Source organism: Neofelis nebulosa, chromosome 6 (assembly GCF_028018385.1).
Source record: "Neofelis nebulosa isolate mNeoNeb1 chromosome 6, mNeoNeb1.pri, whole genome shotgun sequence".
NCBI classification, from domain to species: Eukaryota; Metazoa; Chordata; class Mammalia; order Carnivora; family Felidae; genus Neofelis; species Neofelis nebulosa.
This window is the reverse complement of record NC_080787.1, coordinates 133,046,344-133,068,746: the sequence shown is the minus strand read 5'-3', so window position 1 is coordinate 133,068,746 and position 22,403 is coordinate 133,046,344. Positions and strand designations below refer to the sequence as shown.

The window sequence follows — 22,403 nt, the reverse complement described above, 5'->3', positions numbered from 1 at the left end:
CTGAGCTGAAGTTGGAGGCTTAATCCACTGATCCCCCCAGGTGGCCCCAGGCTTTGCTTTAAATTCAAGGACTACAGAAATGGTTGCCACACCCATCCTCTGGAAGCTCACGGCCTAATGGGGAATATCTGTGTCCTCCTAATTACAAAATGATCAACGGAATCCTATAGTAGTGGTTGGAGTAAGACGTTAACACACAGGAAGTAGTAAAACATTTGGGAGGGAAGGTGGTGACAGAAAGCTGGGAGGAGATGACTTTTGAACTGGCCCATTCATGGCTAAGAGGGGTAGGAGGAGAAAGGATTCTGGTTTTATTCTAAAATCATTTACGGAAGGGAGATGTTATCCCTTGTGATGTTGTCCCTTGATTAATCATTCCAAGTTTTGGGCTGCTTTTCCCAAGCCTGCAGATTTCTTAAACGTTCATGCCACTGGCGCCTTGTTCTCGGATGCAGTGGTTCCCAAAATTTGGTGATCGGGCCAGCAACATCAGTAACATCTAGGACTGGGTTAGAAATGCAAATTCTGGGGCCCCTAACTGAACTGGAAACTGTTGGGATTTCACATGACACAGGCTCCAGGTTGACAGCCACAGCCGTAACACACTCAGAAGTTTGGGGGGTGGATCAGAGGCTGAGACTGATCCGGATTGTTTCTGGTGGTTGGACCTGGAAGGCACTGGATGACCCTGTCGAGGTTCCTGCCTCGGCCTCCGCGTGCAGGGTTCCACAGGGACGGTCACGGAAAGTCCGTGGGGGTTGAGCTTTTCCAGCAAATAGGCGATCCCACAGGTCCCTGAGCTTGACTCCTTAGCCCCCCAAGGAGCCTTAGCTAAGCAGCCTCGGGGCCGGCCGAGGGCTACTTCTGGCCACGTGAGTTTCGCACTGGAGCGATGCAGCCTTCCTGGGGTGTGCGGACCGCCCGGGACCGCAGCCACTCCCCCGCCTAGTGGGGAGGGCGCCTTCTTCCAGACAGCGAGGTCAGGTGACCGAGGCCGCGCTTACTTAGCGGGAGCCGCGGAAGAACGAGCGCGCGGAGCGGCCGACGGTGCGGAGGGCCGCGCGCGGACATGCGCCCCCCGGCGCCTCCCGCGCTCCCCGCGTTCGGGCTGGCGCTCCCGCTGCTCCTGCTGCTGCTGCTGCCGCCCGCACCCCGCGCCGCCTACCGCGCGCCGCGCTTCGACCCCACCTGGAAGTCCCTGGACGCCCGGCCGCTGCCCGCCTGGTTCGACCAGGCCAAGTTCGGCATCTTCGTCCACTGGGGGGTGTTCTCCGTGCCCAGTTTCGGGAGCGAGTGGTTCTGGTGAGCGCGCCCCCCTCCGTCGGCCCCGACTCCGCCTTCGGCCTCCGGCCTGCAGCCGCCGCCCAGCCCGCGGCCCCTGCCTGCCTGCTTGCCTGGTCCCGGGTCCCCTTCGCCCGCCGCCGTTGCAGCGGCACTTCCGGGTGTTGTCTGTGTAATTCGCTGTGTCTACTTGGACTAACGTGGACTTTTCCTCCGTGCGGCCGCGGGAGTCGTCGGGCAGCGCCGGCCGCTCGGCTTCTCGGCGGTCGCAGGGCCCCAGCCCTAATGATCACGTTCTAACCGCCGGCCGCTCAAGCGGCAGATCCTCGTGCAGTTGTGTGGGTCTTGGGCCTGAAGTGGTGTCGGTGGAGACCCACTCGAGGTCCCAACACGGTTCTGCCCTACAGCACGGTTAAAACACACATTGTGCGTATGTGAAAGTTACGTTCATTCGGACAGGCACTGGCCCTTTAATGTTAAAATGTTACCCTGTGTGGCTCTAGGAATTTAAAAAAAAGGTTCCCGAATGTTACCCTAAAAAAACTCCCTTATTATTAATAGACTATTCTGTAAAAAGTGCTGCACAAAAAAAATTGCTCTTTAGATTTTACCTTGAGATCTATGTAAAAATGTGCATGTCGTCTCTTACAACTTTGAACTGTTTCACATACCTTTCCTGAGTAAGTACTTCGGTGTTAAGTTCTTCAAGATAGAAGTGTTGTCAAATACATACACATAAAGTGCTGCACACATATATAATGTATTCCATAAGAAAATAAATGAGTATTTACCTCTTTTATACTGTATACCTAGTATGCATCAAATTTAATATATACAATATGTAGTACAGTAGAGTATAAACTATATATTATATTAACATTGTACCACTTTCAACAAAGAGCTTGACTTTTTAAGTTTATTTCTTTCTTTTATTATTTATTTATTAGTCTTTTCCTTTGCTGCTTTTTCATAATGCTCAATAATTAGAACCCCAGTTCATTGAAGGACTTCAACAAGTATGCATTAAGTGCTGCTCCGTGTACTTAGAGAGAGACGGAGAGCAGAGAGAGACAGAGAGAGAAAGAGAGAGAGACAGAATCCCAAGCAGCCTCCCCCCTGCAAGTGCGGAGTCCAGCTTGGGGCTTGATCTCATGAACCCTGAGATCATAACCTGAGCTGAAATCAAGAGCCAGAGGCTTAACCGACTGAGCCACCAGGCGCCCCAAGCAGTAACCTTTCTTATTAAGTTAGGCCGATTGATGTAAAAGAACATTGTAAGCTACAGAGTGCTATTCATATACTCTTTTGAAATCTGCTGGTAAAACAAGGGACTCCTTTTCCCCATATTGTGTATTACCAGATACATTTACTTCAGGATATTATATATCTTTGTAAGTTTTCTGCTGTAAGACATTTTGAGTTTATTTTTGAAATGTTTCAGATTAGTATAAACTAACCTATTTTCTTCCTCTCATATTAAGATGTAATAATTTATACTTTATCATTTTGTTCACCCAGGAGTGTTTGGTAAATATATATCTGGTGCTGGAAGAGGATTTGATGCTCTACCAAAAATACCTAGTTTTGAGTCATATTGCTCTTTGCAGTGGTTAACTTTTCATTTGCTACAAACACACACAGAATTGTTTGTTTTGACTTAGAAGAATAAAGATACTGCTCATATAAAACTAACTAGAATGTGGGGCAGCTGGATGGCTCAGTCGGTTAAAGGACCAACTTCAGCTCAGGTCATGATCTCATGGTGTGTGAGTTCGAGCCCTGTGTCAGGCTCTGTGCTGACGGCTCAGGTTTCAGGTTCTGTGTCTCCCTCTCTCCCTGCCCCTCCCCCGCTTGTGCTCTGTCTCAAAAATGAATAAACATTAAAAACAAAAAAAAGAAACCTAACTAGAATATATTTCGGATGGTCTGGAAGTACATTAAGCCTGTAGAAGATTCTTTAATTACCTATGGTTTCCCTTTGTGTTCCCTCTAAACCTCTGCTCTGCCCTCCAATTTGACTCTGGACAGTCAATGGTAGAGATGAATATATCTGAACTGTCCTTAATGGCAATTCAAATCCAGATATAAATGATGGACTCTTTACAGTAAGTGCCTCTTTTCACCTCTATTAGTATGAAATTTGAAAAGTAACTCGAGACTATAGTAGAGAATGCAGGCTCAAATTAAACAGTGCTGGGAGAAAGTAGAAATCTCTTATCTATGTTCAACTTTCTGACTGTCCCAGTTTGTCTTTTATAGTTCAATTTAAAAGGCAAAAATTAAAAAAAAAAGCAAAAATTCATCATGGATCGGTTAGGAAGCTTTCACTTCAAGGTACAGAAACCCCAAATACATGATGTAATAATAGGGGCTCATTACACCAAATAATGAGAAACTTAGAGGCAGTTGTCTCATTGATACAATCAAAGAACAAACCTATTTCTGTGGTCCTCAGCCTGTTGACTTGTCCCTTCATGTCACCGGATGGCAGCCAGGCATTGCTTCACACAACCTTGTCCAAAGGCAGGAAGGCCTTGCTCAGAATGAATGCATACAAGGAATCCTTAAAGGCTGAGTCGATATATTAAAATAACAGTATCTTCTTAATTTTACTGTTGCCAACTCCCCCACTTGTTCTTTGCTGGTGAATACAAAAGATTCATGTTGTTTTAGGCATGTGGTCTTCCTCTTGAAGGCTGGCACTTGTGTTGCAAAGGACTAACTATCTAAAGGTACAGACTACACCTTGTGATTTAAAAATGAAGAATTAAGTGTTGTATGAAAGGAGAGAAGGTTAGCACTCCCCTTGACAAGGATGGAAGAGGCCCTTGGGCCTGACAACACACATACGGTTAAGGCATTGCCACCTACTTCGTGGCATCTAACCAGCGTTTCTTACTAAGTTTAATGCGGACAAATTTGAAGACACGGTGGCTGAAAAGCGGCTCATCCCAGATGGCTGTGGGGTCAAATACATCCCTAATCATGGCCCCTTGGACAAATGGCAGGCTCTGCACTCATGAGAACCTCAGCACTGCCCTTTCCCATTCATGCCCACCAATAAATCCTGCTTCCTGTCTATAAATAAATAAATAAATAATGAAGAATTAAGAGCAAATAGGTGGCCGGGTTGTCTAGAATGTTCTAATTTATGAGCCGAGGGGATTTCACAGAGGGGCAGGTGAAAAATGCAGAAAGTTTACATAAGCTTTCTTTAAGGCAAAGTCAAACTGATGGGGAAGGGAGAAAGAATCTGGGTAACACTCGAGTAAGGGGGAATCAGTAAAGGGAGCTGGGTTTATGCGTATGCTATTTATGTGTTCTCTCCTCCTTCCTTTAGGTGGTATTGGCAAGAGAAAAAGATACCGATGTATGTGAAGTTTATGGAAGATAATTACCGTCCTGATTTCAAATATGAGGATTTTGGACCACTATTTACAGCACGGTTTTTTAATGCGAGCTACTGGGCAGATGTTTTTCAGGCTTCTGGTGCCAAATACACTGTCTTAACTTCCAAACATCATGAAGGTAAAGAAGTGTAACATTTACAAACACTGGTGATAGTTATGAAATGTAGAGTAAGTAGTTCTTTTGGAAGAAGAAACTAAAACACATCAAATCAGTTTTAGGAGCAGTAGTCAAGTGGCTACTGACATTTGCCTGTAATTTAAGGGATCATATATTTCATCCAGTTGAGAGGCATTGGGTTTATAGAAAGATCATACCCCCCACACACACACACATAAAAACCACACAAAGAAAGGAAAATGATCGTATTTTGTTATGTGCATATTTAAAAGTATTTCCAAGATGTCTTTTGAAGCTATTTGAAGTGAGATGTGCATCGCAGCACAAAATTTTTGATTAAATTTGCCTTCTTCCCTTTCACCGCACCTCTGTAATGCATTCTGGGAAGGCTCCACCACCATGGGGATTGTACTGCTGTAGTCTTGTGTCATTACCAACACCTTGCTGCACTTTTGGCCAACTCTTAGATAGCCAAATGGTGGGCAATTTGTTGGTGACGAAAGCGACACAGGTCACCTGGAGGGAAAAGGATTATGGAACTGTAATGGTGCCCATAAATGACAGAGATGGTGGAAGACTATCTGAAAGGAAACACGGTGTATGAGTCAAGGTTCTTCAGAGAAACAGAACCAATTGGAAGTCTGATATATAAAAAGAGATTTGTTAGAAGAAACTGGCTCCTCTAGTTACGGAGGCTGAGAAGTCTGGACCCAGGAGAGCCGGTGGTATAGTTGTAGTCTGAGTCCAAAGGCAGGAGAAGGTGTGAGCTCAGACAGGCTGAGAGGGAATTCTTACCTAGCCTCTTATTCTGTTTAGGTCTTTAATGGATTGGCTGAGGCCCACCCACACTGGGGAGAGCAATCTGCTTTGCTCAGTCTATTTACATTTTTTATTAATATTTTATTTTATTTTGAGAGAGAGAGAGAGAGAGAGAATGCAATCAGGGCAGGGGCAGAGAGAGAGGGAGACACAGAATCCAAAGCAGGCTCCAGGCTCTGAGCTGTCAGCACAGAGCTGGACGCAGGACTTGAACCCATGAACCATGAAATCATGACCTGAGCTGAAGTTGGACACTCAAATGACTGAGCCATGAGGGCGCCCCTATTTTTCTTTTTTTAATTAATTTTTTAAATCAGTCTACCTATTTAGATGTTAATCTCGGGGTACCTGTGTGGCTCAGTCTGCTAAGTGTACAACTCTTGATTTTGTCTCAGGTCATGACCCTGTGGTCCAGTCAAGTTGACACATAAAATTATCCATCACAGTGGTCTTACATTAATAGGATAGTTTCCACCCATTACCATTCCAGTATCCAAAAGATCAAGGAAGCGTCAACAAATTGTTACTGTCCCAACCACATGTTAATTCATTTGATGATTGCCTTTGCTATGACCATTTTTGCCTTGGCATAAGAAATTATGCCTCAGTATTTTCCACAGGGGTGGGGAGGGAAATAAGAGGGAAGAACCAAAACCAAAAATCTGTAATTATCTTAGAATACTTTTCCCTTTGGCCACATTCAAGTGGCTTAATGATTTTCTCCTATAGATGTTTCTTCTACGGAGGTGGGTATTTAGAAAGTGTATTTGCTTGTGAACATGTTGTTGATTTCCTGATGTCTAGGAACCCTCTAAGCCGTATGGCACAAAGAATTACATAGTGTGCATTTTGTTTTAAAACATTTTGTTTTAAAAACAAAACAAAAATAGCGTCTTTTTTAGATCTTTCAAAGCATTTATATAAACATAATTTATAATACTTCTCTTTTTTCCTTTATGTACAGTCACAAAGCTATAGTTATACATCTAGAAACTCCTCTGCTGTGCCTCTACAGTGCAATCTGTAGCAATCAGTTCTCCAGCTTATAGTAGGGTCCCATAATGCCGACAAAAAAAAAAAAGTGTATATTGTCATGGATTCACAGATGAACCAGGCTACTGCATAATCGAGTTTTGAAAAACACTGTGTGACACCCTGGATACCCTGAGTTGAATGTAGTCAGATGTAAACCATGCCAGGCAATGACACTTGAAAACACCATAATATCCCATCTGAATACATGGTGGGCTGCCCATCCAATAATTAAACTGGCAACAAAACACTCCGAAATTGGCTCATGAATTACTGTAGCAGGAAGCACGTTAGTTTGCAGTTTGGTCCATCTGATCATTCTGGATTGAAACTGGGAAATTGAGTAAGAGCCAGAGTTTTGCATTGCAACCTGAGTGGACTTTGCAAACTTCCAACCTCGGTCAGCTATGGCTTTGGCCATCAAGTAATCTTCAGCAATGTATTGAGGAAAAGCTATAAGCCCTTCTGCTTGATCTAACACATCCTTTCTCATTGAACAAGACATTCCTGTCGCACATTTGAAGCCAGTCACATTGGCAGAGACATAGCACCTTGTATGGGAAGTTCCAAAATATACCTGTTCTGATGTGGCAGCAAAGCCCTGTCTGTCTGCTACACAGGGCAAAACAAAATACTTTTAATCATACTGTGAGGACAGATACTGAAGCCGACATTTGTAAACTTTCTAGGACTCCCATTTTCAGATGTTTTCATTGCTTTTTGGAAAAAGTCCCACTGAGGTTGCTTAGGCAGGAAGATCTTTATGTGAGCTTAGGTGGTGATGAAGATCCATGTGATTTCAGTACTGTCTGGTGTTAGAGCCTGTCGATCTGAAACATTTTGAATAGGACTTTAAATATTGCTGCTTTGAAGCTTACCACAAACACCTTTGACAAGAGTGAACAGTTTTAGAAGCTTTTTTAAAATTAATTAATTTATTTTGAGACAGAGAGAGCAAGCATGAGTTGGGGAGAGGTAGAGAGAGAGAGAGAGAGAGAGAGAGGGAGAGAGGGAATCCAGATGTGAATCCTGATATGGGGCTCAATCTTATGAATTGTGAGATCATGACCCGAGCTGAAATCAAAAGATGGACTCTTACCCGACTGAGCCACCCCAAGAAGCTTATATTCTATGAGGAAAAATATAGGAGCTAGATGAGATTATGGAGACTTCAGGGGTACCCAGAATGTTACTTAAAAAAACCTTGGTTCCACCTGGTTTAGATTCTCATTTGTTTCTCATATAAAAGCAGAATATGTGCCATGAAAAAAAGTTCCACAAAGCAGTTGTTGTAGAAGTTTTTGTATGTCACATGCACTCTTTTGGTATTTGTATAGGTGGAAATGTCCTAAAGCAGATTCACGTTCTTACAAAGACTCTTACTATAATTGTGCAGGCTTTACCTTGTGGGGCTCAGAGCATTCATGGAACTGGAATGCGGTGGATGTGGGGCCCAAGAGGGACCTTGTCAAGGAGCTTGAGGCAGCTATTAGGAACAGGACTGACCTTCGCTTTGGACTGTACTATTCCCTCTTTGAATGGTTTCATCCACTCTTCCTTGAGGATAAGTCCAGGTCATTCCATCAGCAACAATTTCCAGTTTCTAAGACGCTGCCAGAACTCTACGAGCTAGTGAACAAGTATCAGCCGGAGGTCCTGTGGTCGGATGGTGATGGAGATGCCCCTGATGACTACTGGAACAGCACGGTCTTCTTAGCCTGGCTGTATAACCAAAGGTGTATGTGCTATTAGATCGCCATGGTGACCCAAAATGTCCCTCATACATGTGTTCCCTTGCTTTGTGAAATATTCCCTTTTGGGCTTATCTATGGTGTGAGGCAGGGGGAAATCATTGTAAATAACGCTTATTAGATGTATCAGGTTTTTTTTTTTTTTTTTAATTTTTTTTGACGTTTTATTTATTTTTGAGACAGAGAGAGACAGAGCATGAACGGGGGAGGGGCAGAGAGGGAGACACAGAATCAGAAGCAGGCTCCAGGCTCTGAGCCATCAGCCCAGAGCCCGACGCGGGGCTCGAACTCACGGACCGCGAGATCGTGACCTGAGCTGAAGTCGGATGCTTAATTGACTGAGCCACCCAGGCGCCCCAGGTCTTTTTAATGTTTATTTTTGAGAGAAAGAGAGAGGCAGAGAGAGGGGGACAGAGGATCTGAAGTGGGCTCTGTGCTGACAGCAGAGAGCCCAATGTGGGGCTCAAACTCACAAACCATGAGATCATGACCTAAGCCGAAGTCAGATACTTAACTGACTGAGCTATCCAGGTGCCCCTAGATATATCAATTTTTACTCAAAGTAATCAGTCAGTAATCAAGACTTACAAATCAGGAGCCAAATACAACTCAAATCTGATTTTGAAACCACTAAAAACCACTAAAAATTTGAAATCACTGAAAAAAAAAGATAAAATCACAGAATCAAGAACTTTGAAGATGTTAATTTGTGGGTCCCCCCTTTCCCCTTCTGAGACAACAGTTCATCACTGTTTGTGATTATGTGCTTGTCAATTCCTCTAATTCTTTTCATCTTCTCCTTTGATATCTTTGCTGCTCAGTCACTGTCACCCTTGTCTGCCTCCTCTTTTCCTGCATCAGCACCACCTGTTGCTTTCTAGCATGTTCCAGACTGCCCCATTAGAACAGGGGGTTCTGGCTGAGCTCCTGTTAGGCTTGAACCTTGTGACCAAATTTATATTTGTAACTAGATAATACTCGGTGTTGTGGTATGAAATCAGGGAGTGTTGTACTTGTGTTCCCTGGACACACAAGGGGTGTGCATACAGATACTCTGGAGAGCTCTTGATACTTAAGGCAGCAGTCTGCCCAGGTATGTCCAAGGGGAAAGACTGGGAACCATCCACTTCAATTTGTAAATCATGATAATATCATTGTGGGGATTATTTCATGCCACAGTGATGGCAAGTTAACTTCCCAGAGATTTTCTTTTTTCTTTTTTCTTTATTTATTTTTAAATGTTTATTTATTTATTTATTTATTTAATATATGAAATTTACTGTCAAATTGGTTTCCATACAACACCCAGTGCTCATCCCAAAAGGTGCCCTCCTCAATACCCATCACCCACCCTACCCTCCTTCCCACCCCCCATCAACCCTCACTTTGTTCTCAGTTTTTAAGAGTCTCTTATGCTTTGGCTCTCTCCCACTCTAACCTCTTTTTTTTTTTTCCTTCCCCTCCCCCATGGGTTTCTGTTACGTTTCTCAGGATCCACATAAGAGTGAAACCATATGGTATCTGTCTTTCTCTGTATGGCTTATTTCACTTAGCATCACACTCTCCTGTTGGTGGGAATGCAAATTGGTGCAGCCGCTCTGGAAAGCAGTGTGGAGGTTCCTCAGAAAACTAAAAATAGACCTACCCTATGACCCAGCAATAGCACTGCTAGGAATTTATCCAAGGGATACAGGAGTACTGATGCATAGGGGCACTTGTACCCCAATGTTTATAGCAGCACTCTCAACAATAGCCAAATTATGGAAAGAGCCTAAATGTCCATCAACTGATGAATGGATAAAGAAATTGTGGTTTATATACACAATTGAATACTACGTTCCCAGAGATTTTCAACATCAGGCACAATTGTAATAGAAAGGCTATATTCAGTTATAGGTGAGAAGAATGTTTTTAAAAAATTTTTTTTAATGTTTATTTTTGAGAGAGAGAGACAGTGCGAGCTGGGGAGGAACAGAGAGGGAGATAGTATCTGAAGCAGGCTCCAGGCTCTGAGCTGTCAGCACAGAGCCCGACGCAGGGCTCGTTCCCACGAGCCGTGAGATGGTGACTTGAGCCAAAGTCGGATGCTCAACCAACTGAGCCACCCAGAAGTCCCCCCCTTTTTTTATTTTTTTTGAGTGTAAACTCAATTCTGGCTATCATTCATAATACATGGGAGAAGGAGCTTCAGATAACAGTGTGATACTCTTCAGTGCTGTATGTGCTGGGTACTGGGCTAGGACTAGGTGTTTTACATAAATTCTCTCTTTAAAAAATTTTTTTTAACGTTTATTCATTTTTGAGAGACAGCGTGAGTGGGGGAGGGGTAGAGAGAGAGGGAGACACAGGATCTGAAGCAGGCTCCAGAGTCTGAGCTGATGTGGGCCTCAAACCCACAAACTGCCAGACCATGATCTGAGCCAAAGTCGGACACTTAACTGACTGAGCCACCCCAGCACCCCTACATAAATTATTTCTGATCTAATAACAGATGAGGAGATTATTCAGAGGAGTTAGGTCACTGACTCTGGGGCGGGGAGCTTAGAAAGTGACCGAGCCAGGATTGCAACCAACCCAGGTCTGACTTCAAAACTATGGGCTTTGCATTATGCTAGTATGCTATGATGATTTTTCAGGAGTGGATTTCAGTTAGACTTCTTTTCAGGGACATTTCCTTTCATGTAAAATGTTTTATTTTTTATTAAAAAAAATTATATTTCAGCCCCGTTCGGGACACAGTCGTCACCAATGACCGTTGGGGATTCGGTACCATCTGTAAGCATGGCGGCTATTACACCTGCAGTGATCGTTACCACCCAGGACATCTTCTGCCTCATAAATGGGAAAATTGCATGACAATAGACAAGTTTTCCTGGGGTTACAGGAGAGATGCCAGACTCAGTGACTATCTTACAATCGAAGAACTAGTGAAGGTACAGTAAAATGTTAGGTGACTATTAAGGTAATATTCTCAATTGTGTGGATGTGTGAGAATTACTTTGCATAATTTGTAGAGCTCAGGGGCCTGTAAACACAGGACATTATTCTATTTGCTGTGTTTGTTCTTCTGAACAGTGGTTACATATGAGTGTGTAAGCACACAAATACAACATATTATTAACACATTGGCAATGGAATCGTTTCATCTCCCCAAGAACTTTATTCTTAATTTTTTAGGAACTTGTAGAGACAGTTTCATGTGGAGGAAATCTTTTGATGAATATTGGGCCCACATATGATGGCACAATTCCTGTAATTTTTGAGGAGCGACTGAGGCAAATGGGGACCTGGCTAAAAGTCAATGGAGAAGCTATTTATGAAACCTACCCTTGGAAGTCCCAGAGTGACGTCACCCCAGACGTGTGGTAAGTTATTCTTGTTACCAAGTACTATTTGATGGAGGAAAGCATTTAAAATTTCTGAGATACAAAGAGAAAAGTAGGATAAAAAGGAAATTGGATGCATGCCTGTTATACAAAGCACTTTCCAAGTTATTTACTCTAGAAGAAATCAGCATGTGTTTGAACACTTATTGTTTATCCAGTCAAGCTTAAATCCTATCTAGAAACTTCCTAAGAGTGGGCAAATTTTAGTGAAAAATAGTCAGCTCTTATAAAAATCATAAGCCATTCAGAAAAATGAAAGATGCTGAGTGGTTAATCCGAAAGGAAGACTTTGATTTAGTCATTTAATTCTTATTTCTGCAGATGTTCCATCATATGAAATTAACAAGGAAGAGGTGCCAAAAAAAAAAAAAATTTAAAATCAGCCCAAATAACAGCATTATTTTAATTGATAAAAAACTGATAATTTGTTGATATTATTCTAATAAATCTAAACCTGAAGTTTATTTTTAAGTTTTTAAAAAAATGTTTACTTATTTTTGAGGGAGAGAGAGCACGAGCAGGGGAGGGGCAAAGAGAGAGGGAGACAGAGGATCCGAAGCAGGCACTGTGTTGATAGCCCACTACCCCATGTGGGCCTCCAACTCACGAAGTGTGAGATCATGACCTGGGCCGAAGTCAGGTGACTAACCAGCCGAGCCACCCAGGTGCCCCTAAACCTAAAATTTCTTTATAATTAATTATTTTAGAGGCACGTGGGCGGCTCAGTCAGTTCAGCGTCTGACTCTTGGTTTTGGCACAGGTCATGATCTCGCGGTTTCATGAGTTCGAGCCCGCATCAGGCTCTGCGCTGTCCACGGGGAGCCTGCTTGGGATTTTTCTCTCTGTCCTCTCTCTGTCCCTCCCGCACTCATGCTGCCTCTGTCTCTCTCAAATAAACAAACTGAAAAAAAAAATTTAATTATTTTAACTTGCTTATTTTTCTCTTAACTAGAATCTTCTTTAAAAGCTTTGCTTATGTCTGCACTTTGGAAGGTACCACATGCCAATGAGTATCTGAATCACATTCTGCAAATATGATGGTTCCTGAATGTTGGGTCTTAACGCATATAAATAAGAGCAGTATAGGGAAGCTCTAAAAATTCACCCGTTGTTGTCACCAGGTGAATACAACTTGATCAAGTATAAACCAAAAATTAGACTAAATCTTCTTTGACTTTACTTATGACTTAAAACTAATTGTCAACTCATCGAAGAAAATAAAGTAAAGCAATCTAGACAGAAGCAACTCATTGTAGAATTTTAGAATGTGTGGGAGAAGCCATAGTTGGAACCCAGTACCAGTCCTTCATTTTACAGAGACTAGTTTAAATCTGGTTTTGGGATTTGCATCTGGGCATATATTTGACAAGGGGGTCTGGTCATGGATTTCACAATCATCAACTATTATTCCATGAAATTTTATCTCAATAAATAAAAATAACAGCCAAAATATTTAATAAGGTCCGTGAAGCCCCCTTGTCTGCCTCCTGCTGACCGCACCAACCCCAAACCCCATGTGGCCCTGCTCCCCCCTCACAGCAGGAGTTCTTCAGCCTACCAGGCACGCTGCTGTCCTTGCCCCAGTCATCTGTAGACTCCCAGGTCCTTAGAATCCTTCAGGATTTCAGCCCTAGCTCGTGATCACTGTCCCCAGAACTACTCTTAACATCACTCTTAGTGATTTGAATACCTATATTCACATTTTTAAAAATTTGCCGCCCCCTGAGTTCTTGTACTCTCTCTTCTGAGCATCTTGTGTGTTCCACCTTTGCTACCTCCTTTCTGGGTCATGCCTTAGATCCTGTATTACCAATAATTGCACTTATTCCATGATCTCAGTTTGAAGCATTATGCTGTCTCCCAAACACCTTTTTAAAACAAATTTTTTTTAATGTTTTTATTTATTTTTGAGACAGAGCATGAGTGGGGGAGGGGCAGAGAGAGAGGGAGACATAGAATCCGAAGCAGGCTCCAGGCTCTGAGCTGTCAGCACAGAGCCCGACACGGGGCTCGAACTCACAGACTGTGAGATCATGACCTGAGCCGAAGTCCAACGCTCAACCGACTGAGCCACTCCCAACCACCTTTTAAATTTCAGCTCACTCCACATAGCACTTCGGCTTCTGAAAGGATCTGTAATCCACTGATGATACCAATCTGTGACCCCCTCACTTTTTTTCTGTTCCTCAGCCCTTTTCCTTATTCAGGTCAGATTCTGTGGCTTGTCACTCCATGACATACACTCTTTCTCTGTCATACTCACTTGACTTTGATTAAAAACTCAACTCTGGTTAAATTTAGCTCTGCTCATTCCATGCCTGCCCATGGGTAGCTAAAATGTGACTAGAAATACACAGACACACATACACACACAATACCAGATTATTTTCTTTTGGCTTTAAGGTCAACCCTTGTGTCCTGGGTCCCATCCCAAATTATCCACTCGAGGATATTTTTCTAGCAGTTCTCTCCTTTGCTCCTTATCTTCAACTTTCCCTCTTTATTAGACCCTTCCTGCCAGCATTCAAACGTGTTATTTCTTTCATCCTAAAAAAGTACTCTTTTGACCCTTAGATTTCCAGCCACCTCCCCGTTTCTCTCATTTCTTTGATAGTAAAACATGTTAAAAGTTTTTTTTTTAAACTGGCTATCTTCAATATCTTGCTCCAGTTTTCTCTTGCACCCACTCTGGTCAGGCTTCCGCCCTCACACTTCAGAAAATCGCTGTTATCCAAGCCCTCCATAACCCATCCTTCACCAAATCCAGAGTGACTTCGTGGTCCGTTTTCTGGGTTTATGGCAGCATGTGACTCTGTTGACGCCATCTCTGCTTGTTGGCTGCTCCTTCCTAGTGTCTTTTGCTGATTCCACCCTCAGTTCCCAACCATTATACCCTGAAGTGCCTGGGGCTTAGTCCTTGGGCTTCTGTTCCTCCTCTTTATCTTTATTCCCCAGGCAGTCACATCCATTTTCACAGCCTTAGATGCCATACCGATGACCTCTTCAGTGCCGACCTTTTCTTGAGCTCCAGACTTACATTCGCTTTCCTGGTCAACATCTCCACTTGGAAGTATAAATACCTTAAACCTGTTATGTCTAAAACTGAGGTCCTAATTTTAAAATTTTGCTCTAAACTAGCTCCAAGCAGTCTTCACAAACTCAATTAATGACAGCTTCATCCTTTTAGGTGGTTGTGAGGCCAAAAATCTTGGGAGTCTTCAACTCTCCTTTCATATTTCACGGCCAATCCATCAGCAAGTATCATTTTTCTCTTTGAAGTATATCTAGAATCTGACCATGTCTCATTCTTTTAGTCTCTATTGTGTCTCCCCTGGATTATAAGCTTCTTTGACTGATCTGTTTACATCCATCCTTGCCCCTTTCATCTTTCTGCCACAAAACCTTTGAAATAATAAAGCCAGGTTATGTCACTACTACGCTCAAATTCCTCCAATGGCTTCCGGTCTCAGAGAACGAGCCAGATCTTGTAGAGGCTTCTAAGGTCCTATAAAAACTGGCTCCTTGCTGTCTCTGATCTTATCCGCCATCATGCTTTCCCTCACTTTCTCTCCTGCCCTTCTTGTTGCCATGTCAGCAGGCCAAGCATATTCCTGCTTGCTGTTCTCTCTTCCTCTGGATACTCAACATGCTCTTCCTCACATTCTTCAGGTCTCCTCAATGCTACCTCCTCAAAGGTGGACTATTAGATTTAAAATAACAACCACATCCCTCCTTGCCAACCTTGCATGCTCTGTCCTCACCTGGCTTCAGTTTTCCCCATAGAACTTAATCATCACGTGCTTATTCTAATTTTTTCCACTACCACATAAGCTCCATAAGGACAGGGACTGTGTTCAATGCTGCGTCTCCAGCTCTAAAACAGTGATTAGCATTTTAAGATTTCAATAAATGTTGAAAAACTAAGAATGAGTGAGTTCTGTTTTGTGTAGAGCTTACTCTTACCTTTTCTCCTTTTTTCTCATTCATCCTCTAAGTCTCAGATGAAATGTCATTTTCTTAGGCTTCTGCTCATGGTCTAATCTTTTTTTAATTTAAAACATTTTAAAAAAATATTTATTTTGAGAGAGAAAGATAGAGTGCGAGTGAGGGAGGGCGCAGAGAGAGAGAGGGAGAGAATTCCAAGCAGGCTCTGCGCTGTTAGCACGGAGCCCAATGTAAGGCTCAAACCCACAAAACCACTGTGAGGTCATGGCCTGAGCCTATGAGAAGTAAATGAAATGATTTGTTTTGAGAAATACCAAATAAAAGCTGTGCTATAGAGTTACCAATAGGTTTACAACCTATTGGAAATATGTACCCCCCCAATGGAGTCCCAAACTTCACTTCACTTCCTGATTCTTCTTCCCCTCGCCATTGCGCGGGCTTAGTCTTCACGGGTTTTGTAATGGGCATGTGCCAAAGAACTGAAGTCTCTGCGTCACCTCAAGGAATGTACGTTTGTACAAAAAGACTAGTTTTTGCCTTACGTGGGCATAGCTGACTTCCGGGTAAGGCTGTAACCTCTGTAGTACTCAGCCAAATGAGGAATCAGGGGAGGGACTTCACGCTAGGAGATAAATTGCCTGCTGTAACTGCTCCGAGTGTGCCTGTCCATCAGACACCCGCTCTTGCAAGAATGTTGATTAAAGCCTCGCTTCACAGTGCTCAGAGTCTCTGTGCCTGTCCTTTGATTCGGTCAGTGGGCTTATTTCTTACAGAGCTGAAGTCAAGAGTTGGAGGCATTACTGACCGAGCCACACAGGCACCCCGCTGATGGTCTAATCTAAGAGGTCCCTTTGTTATAACCTTTCAATTTACTGTTCTTTCATTGTGCTTATCAAAACTCACACTTTGACATTATTTGTGTGATTACTGAATAGAGTCTTCGTCACTCTAGTCTAAGTTCCATAAGAATAAGAATTAAGTGTTTTGCTTTCTGTTGTATCCCTAACACCAGCGTCAGTACTTGGCCCAGCATTGACACATACAGACTTTTTGATGAGGGAGTATGAAGATTTGAATCAGCAGGTGGAAAGCCATTTACTCCTGCGTCTTACCTTCTTTGCTCATAATTCCCTCCTATTTCCAACTCCATGGGAACAGTCTGATGAAGAGTAATATTAGAAAAGTCTCTGGGGCGCCTGGGTGGCTCAGTCAATTAAGCATCCGACTTCAGCTCAGGTCACGATCTCGCAGTCCGTGAGTTTGAGCCCCGCGTCTGGCTCTGGGCTGATGGCTCAGAGCCTGGAGTCTGCTTCCGATTCTGTGTCTCCCTCTCTCTCTGCCCCTCCCCCGTTCATGCTCTGTCTCTGTCTCAAAAATAAATAAACGTTAAAAAAAAAAAAGAGAAGTCTCTGTTCTTTTTGGTATAGGGGAAGTGGGGGAGGGAGGTGCTATGATATTATGATTTATGATAACAAGTATATATTTGGTCTTGTCTCCATTTCTGGCACAGAACTCCTTAAACTCTTGGAATCTCCTGAGTGATGAGAACTATACAGATGTTTTTTGTTATGTTAATGAGGTGACTTTTCCACTTCACCAAGGGTGAGGCTGGTTGCCTGGAGACTTTCAGTCCCTCCCTCCAGGAGGAGAGAGGCTGAAGGTTGAATCAGTCGCCAATGACTAGTGATTTAATCAATCATAACCATGTAATGAAGCCTCCATAAAACCCAAAAGCATGGGGTTTGGAGAGCTTCAGCGTTGTTGGGAGAGGGGTGTGCCTGGAAAGTTCATGGAAGCTCCATGCCCTTTCCCCATACCTTGCCCTATGCGTCTCTTCCCTTCGGCTGTTCCTGAGTTTTATCCTGTTATAATAGACTGGTCTGCCAGTAAGTAAAATGTTTGTGTGAGTTTTGTGAGCTGCTGTAGAAAATTAATTGAACCCAGGGAAAAGGTTGTTGGAACCTCCCATCTATAGCTGGTGGGTTAGAAGACCAGGTGATACCTTGGACTTGTGATTGGTGTCTGAAGTTGAGTAGTGCAGGCAAGCAGTCTTGTAGGACTGAATCCTTGACCTGTGGAATCTGACACCATCTCCACGTAGATAGTGTCAGAATTAAGTTGAATTGTAGGACACCCAGCTGGTGTTGGAGAATTGCTTGTTGGGGGTGAGGAACCCCCTCTCCAGCCCCCCAAAGACACACTGGAAGTGGGAACCCTCTTTGGGTGCTTTTTACTCTACCATGGAGCTATTTTTTCCTTCTATTAACGAAGACATGGGTAAATATTTACTGCATGAAAGTATCTCTATAAAAATAATCCCAAACCTAACACATGAGGAATACCACTATGCTCTTTTCCTCCTTTTAACCAGGTACACATCCAAACCTAAACAAAAGTTGGTCTACGCCATATATCTTAAATGGCCCACATCAAGACATCTGTTTCTTGGCCAACCCATCGCTACCCTGGGGGCAACAGAGGTAAGGAGATTTTATCTTTATTAAGTCTTTAAATTGCTAACTAGCATATCCTAGGGAAAAACAGAATGAAACTTTTAACTTCAAGGAGAGCCTTACGTATGTTCCATTTATACCTCATGAGAGTATGGGTTTTCTCCCACTACATCCGAAAGCAGAGCATTCCTATGAAATCTTTCATAAGCTGAAATGGTGTAAAGCAAAGAAGCAATTACCATTAATTTATGTGGAAATTTGTTTGAACAGTCCTAGACCCCCACAATAACCTCTCTTAGAAGAGCTCTTCTGATCCCTTAGAACACATCTTGCTAATGGATGCACAAATTGAATGGAGACAAAGCACAGATGCTCACAGACTCAGTTCAAAGCTATGGCGGCTTGATGCTGAAATGCTGAGTATAGGAAGGAACTTGGAGTTACCACTCGCTGCTGTTGGGGTGTGCACTGCGTCTAAAACGGCTCTCTGCAAAACAAACACTAAATGCTATTTTTACTTTTCACTTTTTTTTTTGTAAAAGTGAAAGTCCTCTTTAGATTTCTTTCAGTTACAAAATAGGTACTACTCTAGGCCTTTTATAAAAGTGAAATGGCATAACACTGACTGTAGGGGATACCTGTAATTTTAAAATGAACTTCATCAGTGGCAATGTTTGGCCAAACCTTTGAAAATTTTCTTTCATTTCCCAGAAAACTAAACTTAAAATACAGCTATCTCCATGCGTATCAATGTAAAATAGATATTCTTTTTTACGGTTATTTTATGTTGTTCAAGTTCTGGAAGCATCCAAAATGATTCTGGAATTTATAAATAAATAAATGAGTAAAGCAAACTCAGGTTCTTTCCCAGACATCCCATCCCAGAATACATCAGAATAAAAGTAAGATGTTGTAGTCGTACTATTTTAAGGTCATTAAAAAAATCTGGAGGAAGTTAATCTAACAGTTGTAGGCAACAGATCTGGCATTGAGTTCATTTTGACGTATTTTATAGCTTGTTTTTTTTTTTTTTTTTTTTAAATGTTTTTTATTTACTTTTGGGACAGAGAGAGACAGAGCACGAACGGGGGAGGGGCAGAGAGAGAGGGAGACACAGAATCGGAAACAGGCTCCAGGCTCCGAGCCATCAGCCCAGAGCCCGACGCGGGGCTCGAACTCACGGACCGCGAGATCGTGACCTGGCTGAAGTCGGACGCTTAACCGACTGCGCCACCCAGGCGCCCCTTATAGCTTGTTTTTAAGAAACAATTTCCTTGGACGTAGATTGTCCGTATGCTTCTCCTTGTATCATCTTTCCACATTTCATTTCTTTTTTTTTTTAACGTTTATTTTATTTTTGAGACAGAGAGAGACAGAGCATGAACAGGGGAGGGTCAGAGAGAGGGAGACACAGAATCCGAAACAGGCTCCATGCTCTGAGCTGTCAGCACAGAGCCCGACGCGGGGCTCGAACTCACAGACCGCGAGATCGTGACCTGAGCTGAAGTTGGCCACTTAACTGACTGAGCCACCCAGGCGCCCTGTCCACATTTCATTTCTAACACTGTGGTTGATCTGGCAGAAAGGAAGATGGGAGTTCACATTTGATGTTTAATTACAGCTTAGTGGCCTGGGTATGACATCATCTTTTTATTTTATCTGTATTTTGTCTGGCCCCATTAATACTGTAATCTTAAAAGTTCATGGGTTTTGTTTTTGTGTTGTTCCACATGATAGGCAAAGTTTTCTCGTTCAAAATAACCATAGACATGTAGAAAACCTATTTAAACCCATTTAGTATAAGAGTAAGGATATAAAATAATTACAGTAGTAATTGATCAGACTTATGTATTGTTGATCAGTTACTGGAAAACCTGGGGAGAAAGGGTAGCTTCCTAGATAAGGGATATTCTATGCAAGAACTATGCAAGTCTTACATTGGGCACATTGGTCCAGAGTCATTTTCCCTGGTCCTCTCTTCAGTGTTTTCCCTACTCTAACACTATTCAGCCTTTACAGTTCTTCTCTTCCAACTCTTGGACACTTTTACTTGACAGGAATGTAGGAGTAAGAGGCATGTATGCACTCATTTGGACCAAAGGTTAAAATAACTTGTGAACCACTAAATAAAAGCAAAAGCTGAGTTTCTTGTCTACAGTGTTTTAAAGAAATACCAGCCACTCTTTCGCAATAAAGTGGGTGAGTCAAAGAGATACATGTGAAGACATTTCTGTGTATGTTTTTAATTTCAGATTAAACTACTGGGACACGGACAGCCACTTAACTGGACGTCTTTGAAGCCAAATGGCATACTGGTAGAACTGCCACGTCTAACCTTTGATCAGATGCCCTGTAAATGGGGCTGGGCTCTAGCACTAACTAATGTGATCTAATTTTCAGCAGAGTAGTTCATGCTGCGGGTACATTGAAGACTAGAAAATAATCAGGTTTCTATAATTGTAGTATATGGAGAAAGCAAATGTAAAATTGGTCAAGGAAAGTCAAATATTTAGGCAATTCAGGCCCTTTCCCCTCTTACTGCTTATGTTTGTTCCTAAATTACCCATGTAATTGTTTTACCTCTCCAGTGTACTTTGCCATTGAAGTCTCTTCACATTGAATTTATTTCCATGTGTGATTAAGAGGTGGAAATTTTTGTTTTATGGTAGCTAGGAACTGGTGGTGGTAAGGACTGAATTATGTCTCCTGAAGTGTGTCTCAGATTCCTATGTTGAAGCCCTAGCCCTCAATGTGACTGTATTTGAAGACAGAGCCTTTGAAGAGGTAACTAAGGTTAAATAAAGTCGTAAGAGTAAGAGCCTAATCTATACGACTGGCGTCTTTATGAGAAGAGAAAGAGATGCCACTGATGCAAGCACACAGAGGAAAGGCCATGTGAGGACACGGGGAGAAGCACCATCGGCCAGCCAAGGAGAGAGGCCTTGAGACAAACCCAACCTGCAGACACACTGGGCTCTCAGCTTTCAGGATTGTAAGAAAATAAATTACTGTGCTTTAAGCCACCCAGTCTGTAGTATTTTGTTATGGTGGCCCTAGCAGACTAATACAGGTGGCAGAGATATAATAAATTTGGCCTAATACATACTTCCAGTGCTCATAGTAATTGTCTTTTCATAAAAAAGTTTTTTTTCGGGGTGCCTGGGTGGCTCAGTCGGTTAAGCGGCCAACTCCGGCTCAGGTCATGATCTCGCGGTCTGTGAGTTCGAGCCCCGCGTCGGGCTCTGTGCTGACAGCTCAGAGCCTGGAGCCTGTTTCAGATTCTGTGTCTCCCTTTCTCTCTGTGACCCTCCCCTGTTCATGCTCTGTCTCTCTCTGTCTCAAAAATAAATAAAACGTTAAAATAAAAAAATAAAAATAAAGTTTTTTTTCCCTCTTGGTAATAAAACTGATATAGGTTTACTGTAGGTATTTTAAAACATACTAGGGGTGCCTGGGTGGCTCAGACGGTTAAGCTGCCGACCTCAGCTCAGGTCATAATCTTGCACTTCAAGCCCCGTGTTGGGCTCTGTGCTGACAGTTCAGAGCCTGGAGCCTATTTTGGATTCTGTGTCTCCCTCTCTCTTTCTGCCCCTCCCCACTCTGTCTCTGTCTCAAAAATAAATCAACATTAAGAAAAAATTAAAGTTATTGTTTACATCACCATTATTACGATTTTAGTACATATTCTTTCAGGTTTTTTGAGGGGGTGTGGGATTGGACCTATGGGCCAATTTTTGTAGGTGAGCTCATATGAGCTCCAATTTAAATTAATATATATGTTTTGGGCGCTTGAGTGGCTCAGTCGGTTGAGTGGCTGACTTCAGCTCAGGTCATGATCTCACAGCTCGAGTTTGAGCCCCGAGTTGGGCTCTGTGCTGACAGCTTGGAGCCTGGATCCTGCTTCAGATCTGTCTCCCTCTCTCTCTGCCCCTAACCCACTTGCATTCTGTCTCTGTCTCTCTCAAAGGTAAATAAACATTAAAAAAATTAAAAAAAAATAAAATTTTTTTTAATGTTTATTTATTTTTGAGAGAGATAGAGACAGAGCACGAGTCGGGGAGGGGCGGAGAGAGGGAGACACAGAATCTGAAGCAGGCTCAAGGCTCTTGAGCTGTCAGCACAGAGCCCGATGCGGGGCTCAAACCCATGGACTGTGGGATCATGACCTGAGCTGAAGCCAGATGCTTAACCAACTGAGCCACCCAGGC

The 22,403-nt window shown here is 42.9% G+C and overlaps 1 protein-coding gene, 1 long non-coding RNA gene, 1 other non-coding gene and 1 pseudogene across 4 annotated transcripts; 3 read left to right on the top strand and 1 right to left on the bottom strand.

Annotated features, from left to right (window-relative positions):
* The first annotated feature begins 986 nt into the window (after positions 1-986).
* Positions 987-21,300, top strand: FUCA2 (alpha-L-fucosidase 2). Of its 2 annotated transcripts, none has more exons than XM_058735506.1 (7): positions 987-1,302; positions 4,622-4,809; positions 8,057-8,396; positions 11,134-11,344; positions 11,589-11,776; positions 18,114-18,222; positions 20,253-20,406. In XM_058735506.1, the coding sequence occupies exons 1-7, from the start codon at positions 1,070-1,072 to the stop codon at positions 20,304-20,306; spliced, it is 1,323 nt and encodes a 440-aa protein (XP_058591489.1). In that variant the 5' UTR covers positions 987-1,069; the 3' UTR covers positions 20,307-20,406. The 2 variants fall into 2 exon arrangements, with proteins under 2 accessions (XP_058591489.1, XP_058591488.1); XM_058735505.1 differs by lacking the exon at positions 20,253-20,406 and adding an exon at positions 20,448-21,300 and having other exon boundaries at positions 988-1,302.
* Positions 4,053-4,178, top strand: LOC131515629 (U6atac minor spliceosomal RNA). Its single transcript, XR_009263683.1, has one exon. It is a non-coding gene; the product is annotated as a U6atac minor spliceosomal RNA (small nuclear RNA).
* Positions 6,607-7,358, bottom strand: LOC131514873 (ceramide glucosyltransferase-like; annotated as a pseudogene).
* On the top strand, positions 8,408-9,620 carry LOC131514983 (uncharacterized). The gene is made up of 2 exons (XR_009263374.1): positions 8,408-8,541; positions 8,772-9,620. It is a non-coding gene; the product is annotated as an uncharacterized LOC131514983 (long non-coding RNA).
* Positions 21,301-22,403: the final 1,103 nt, after the last annotated feature.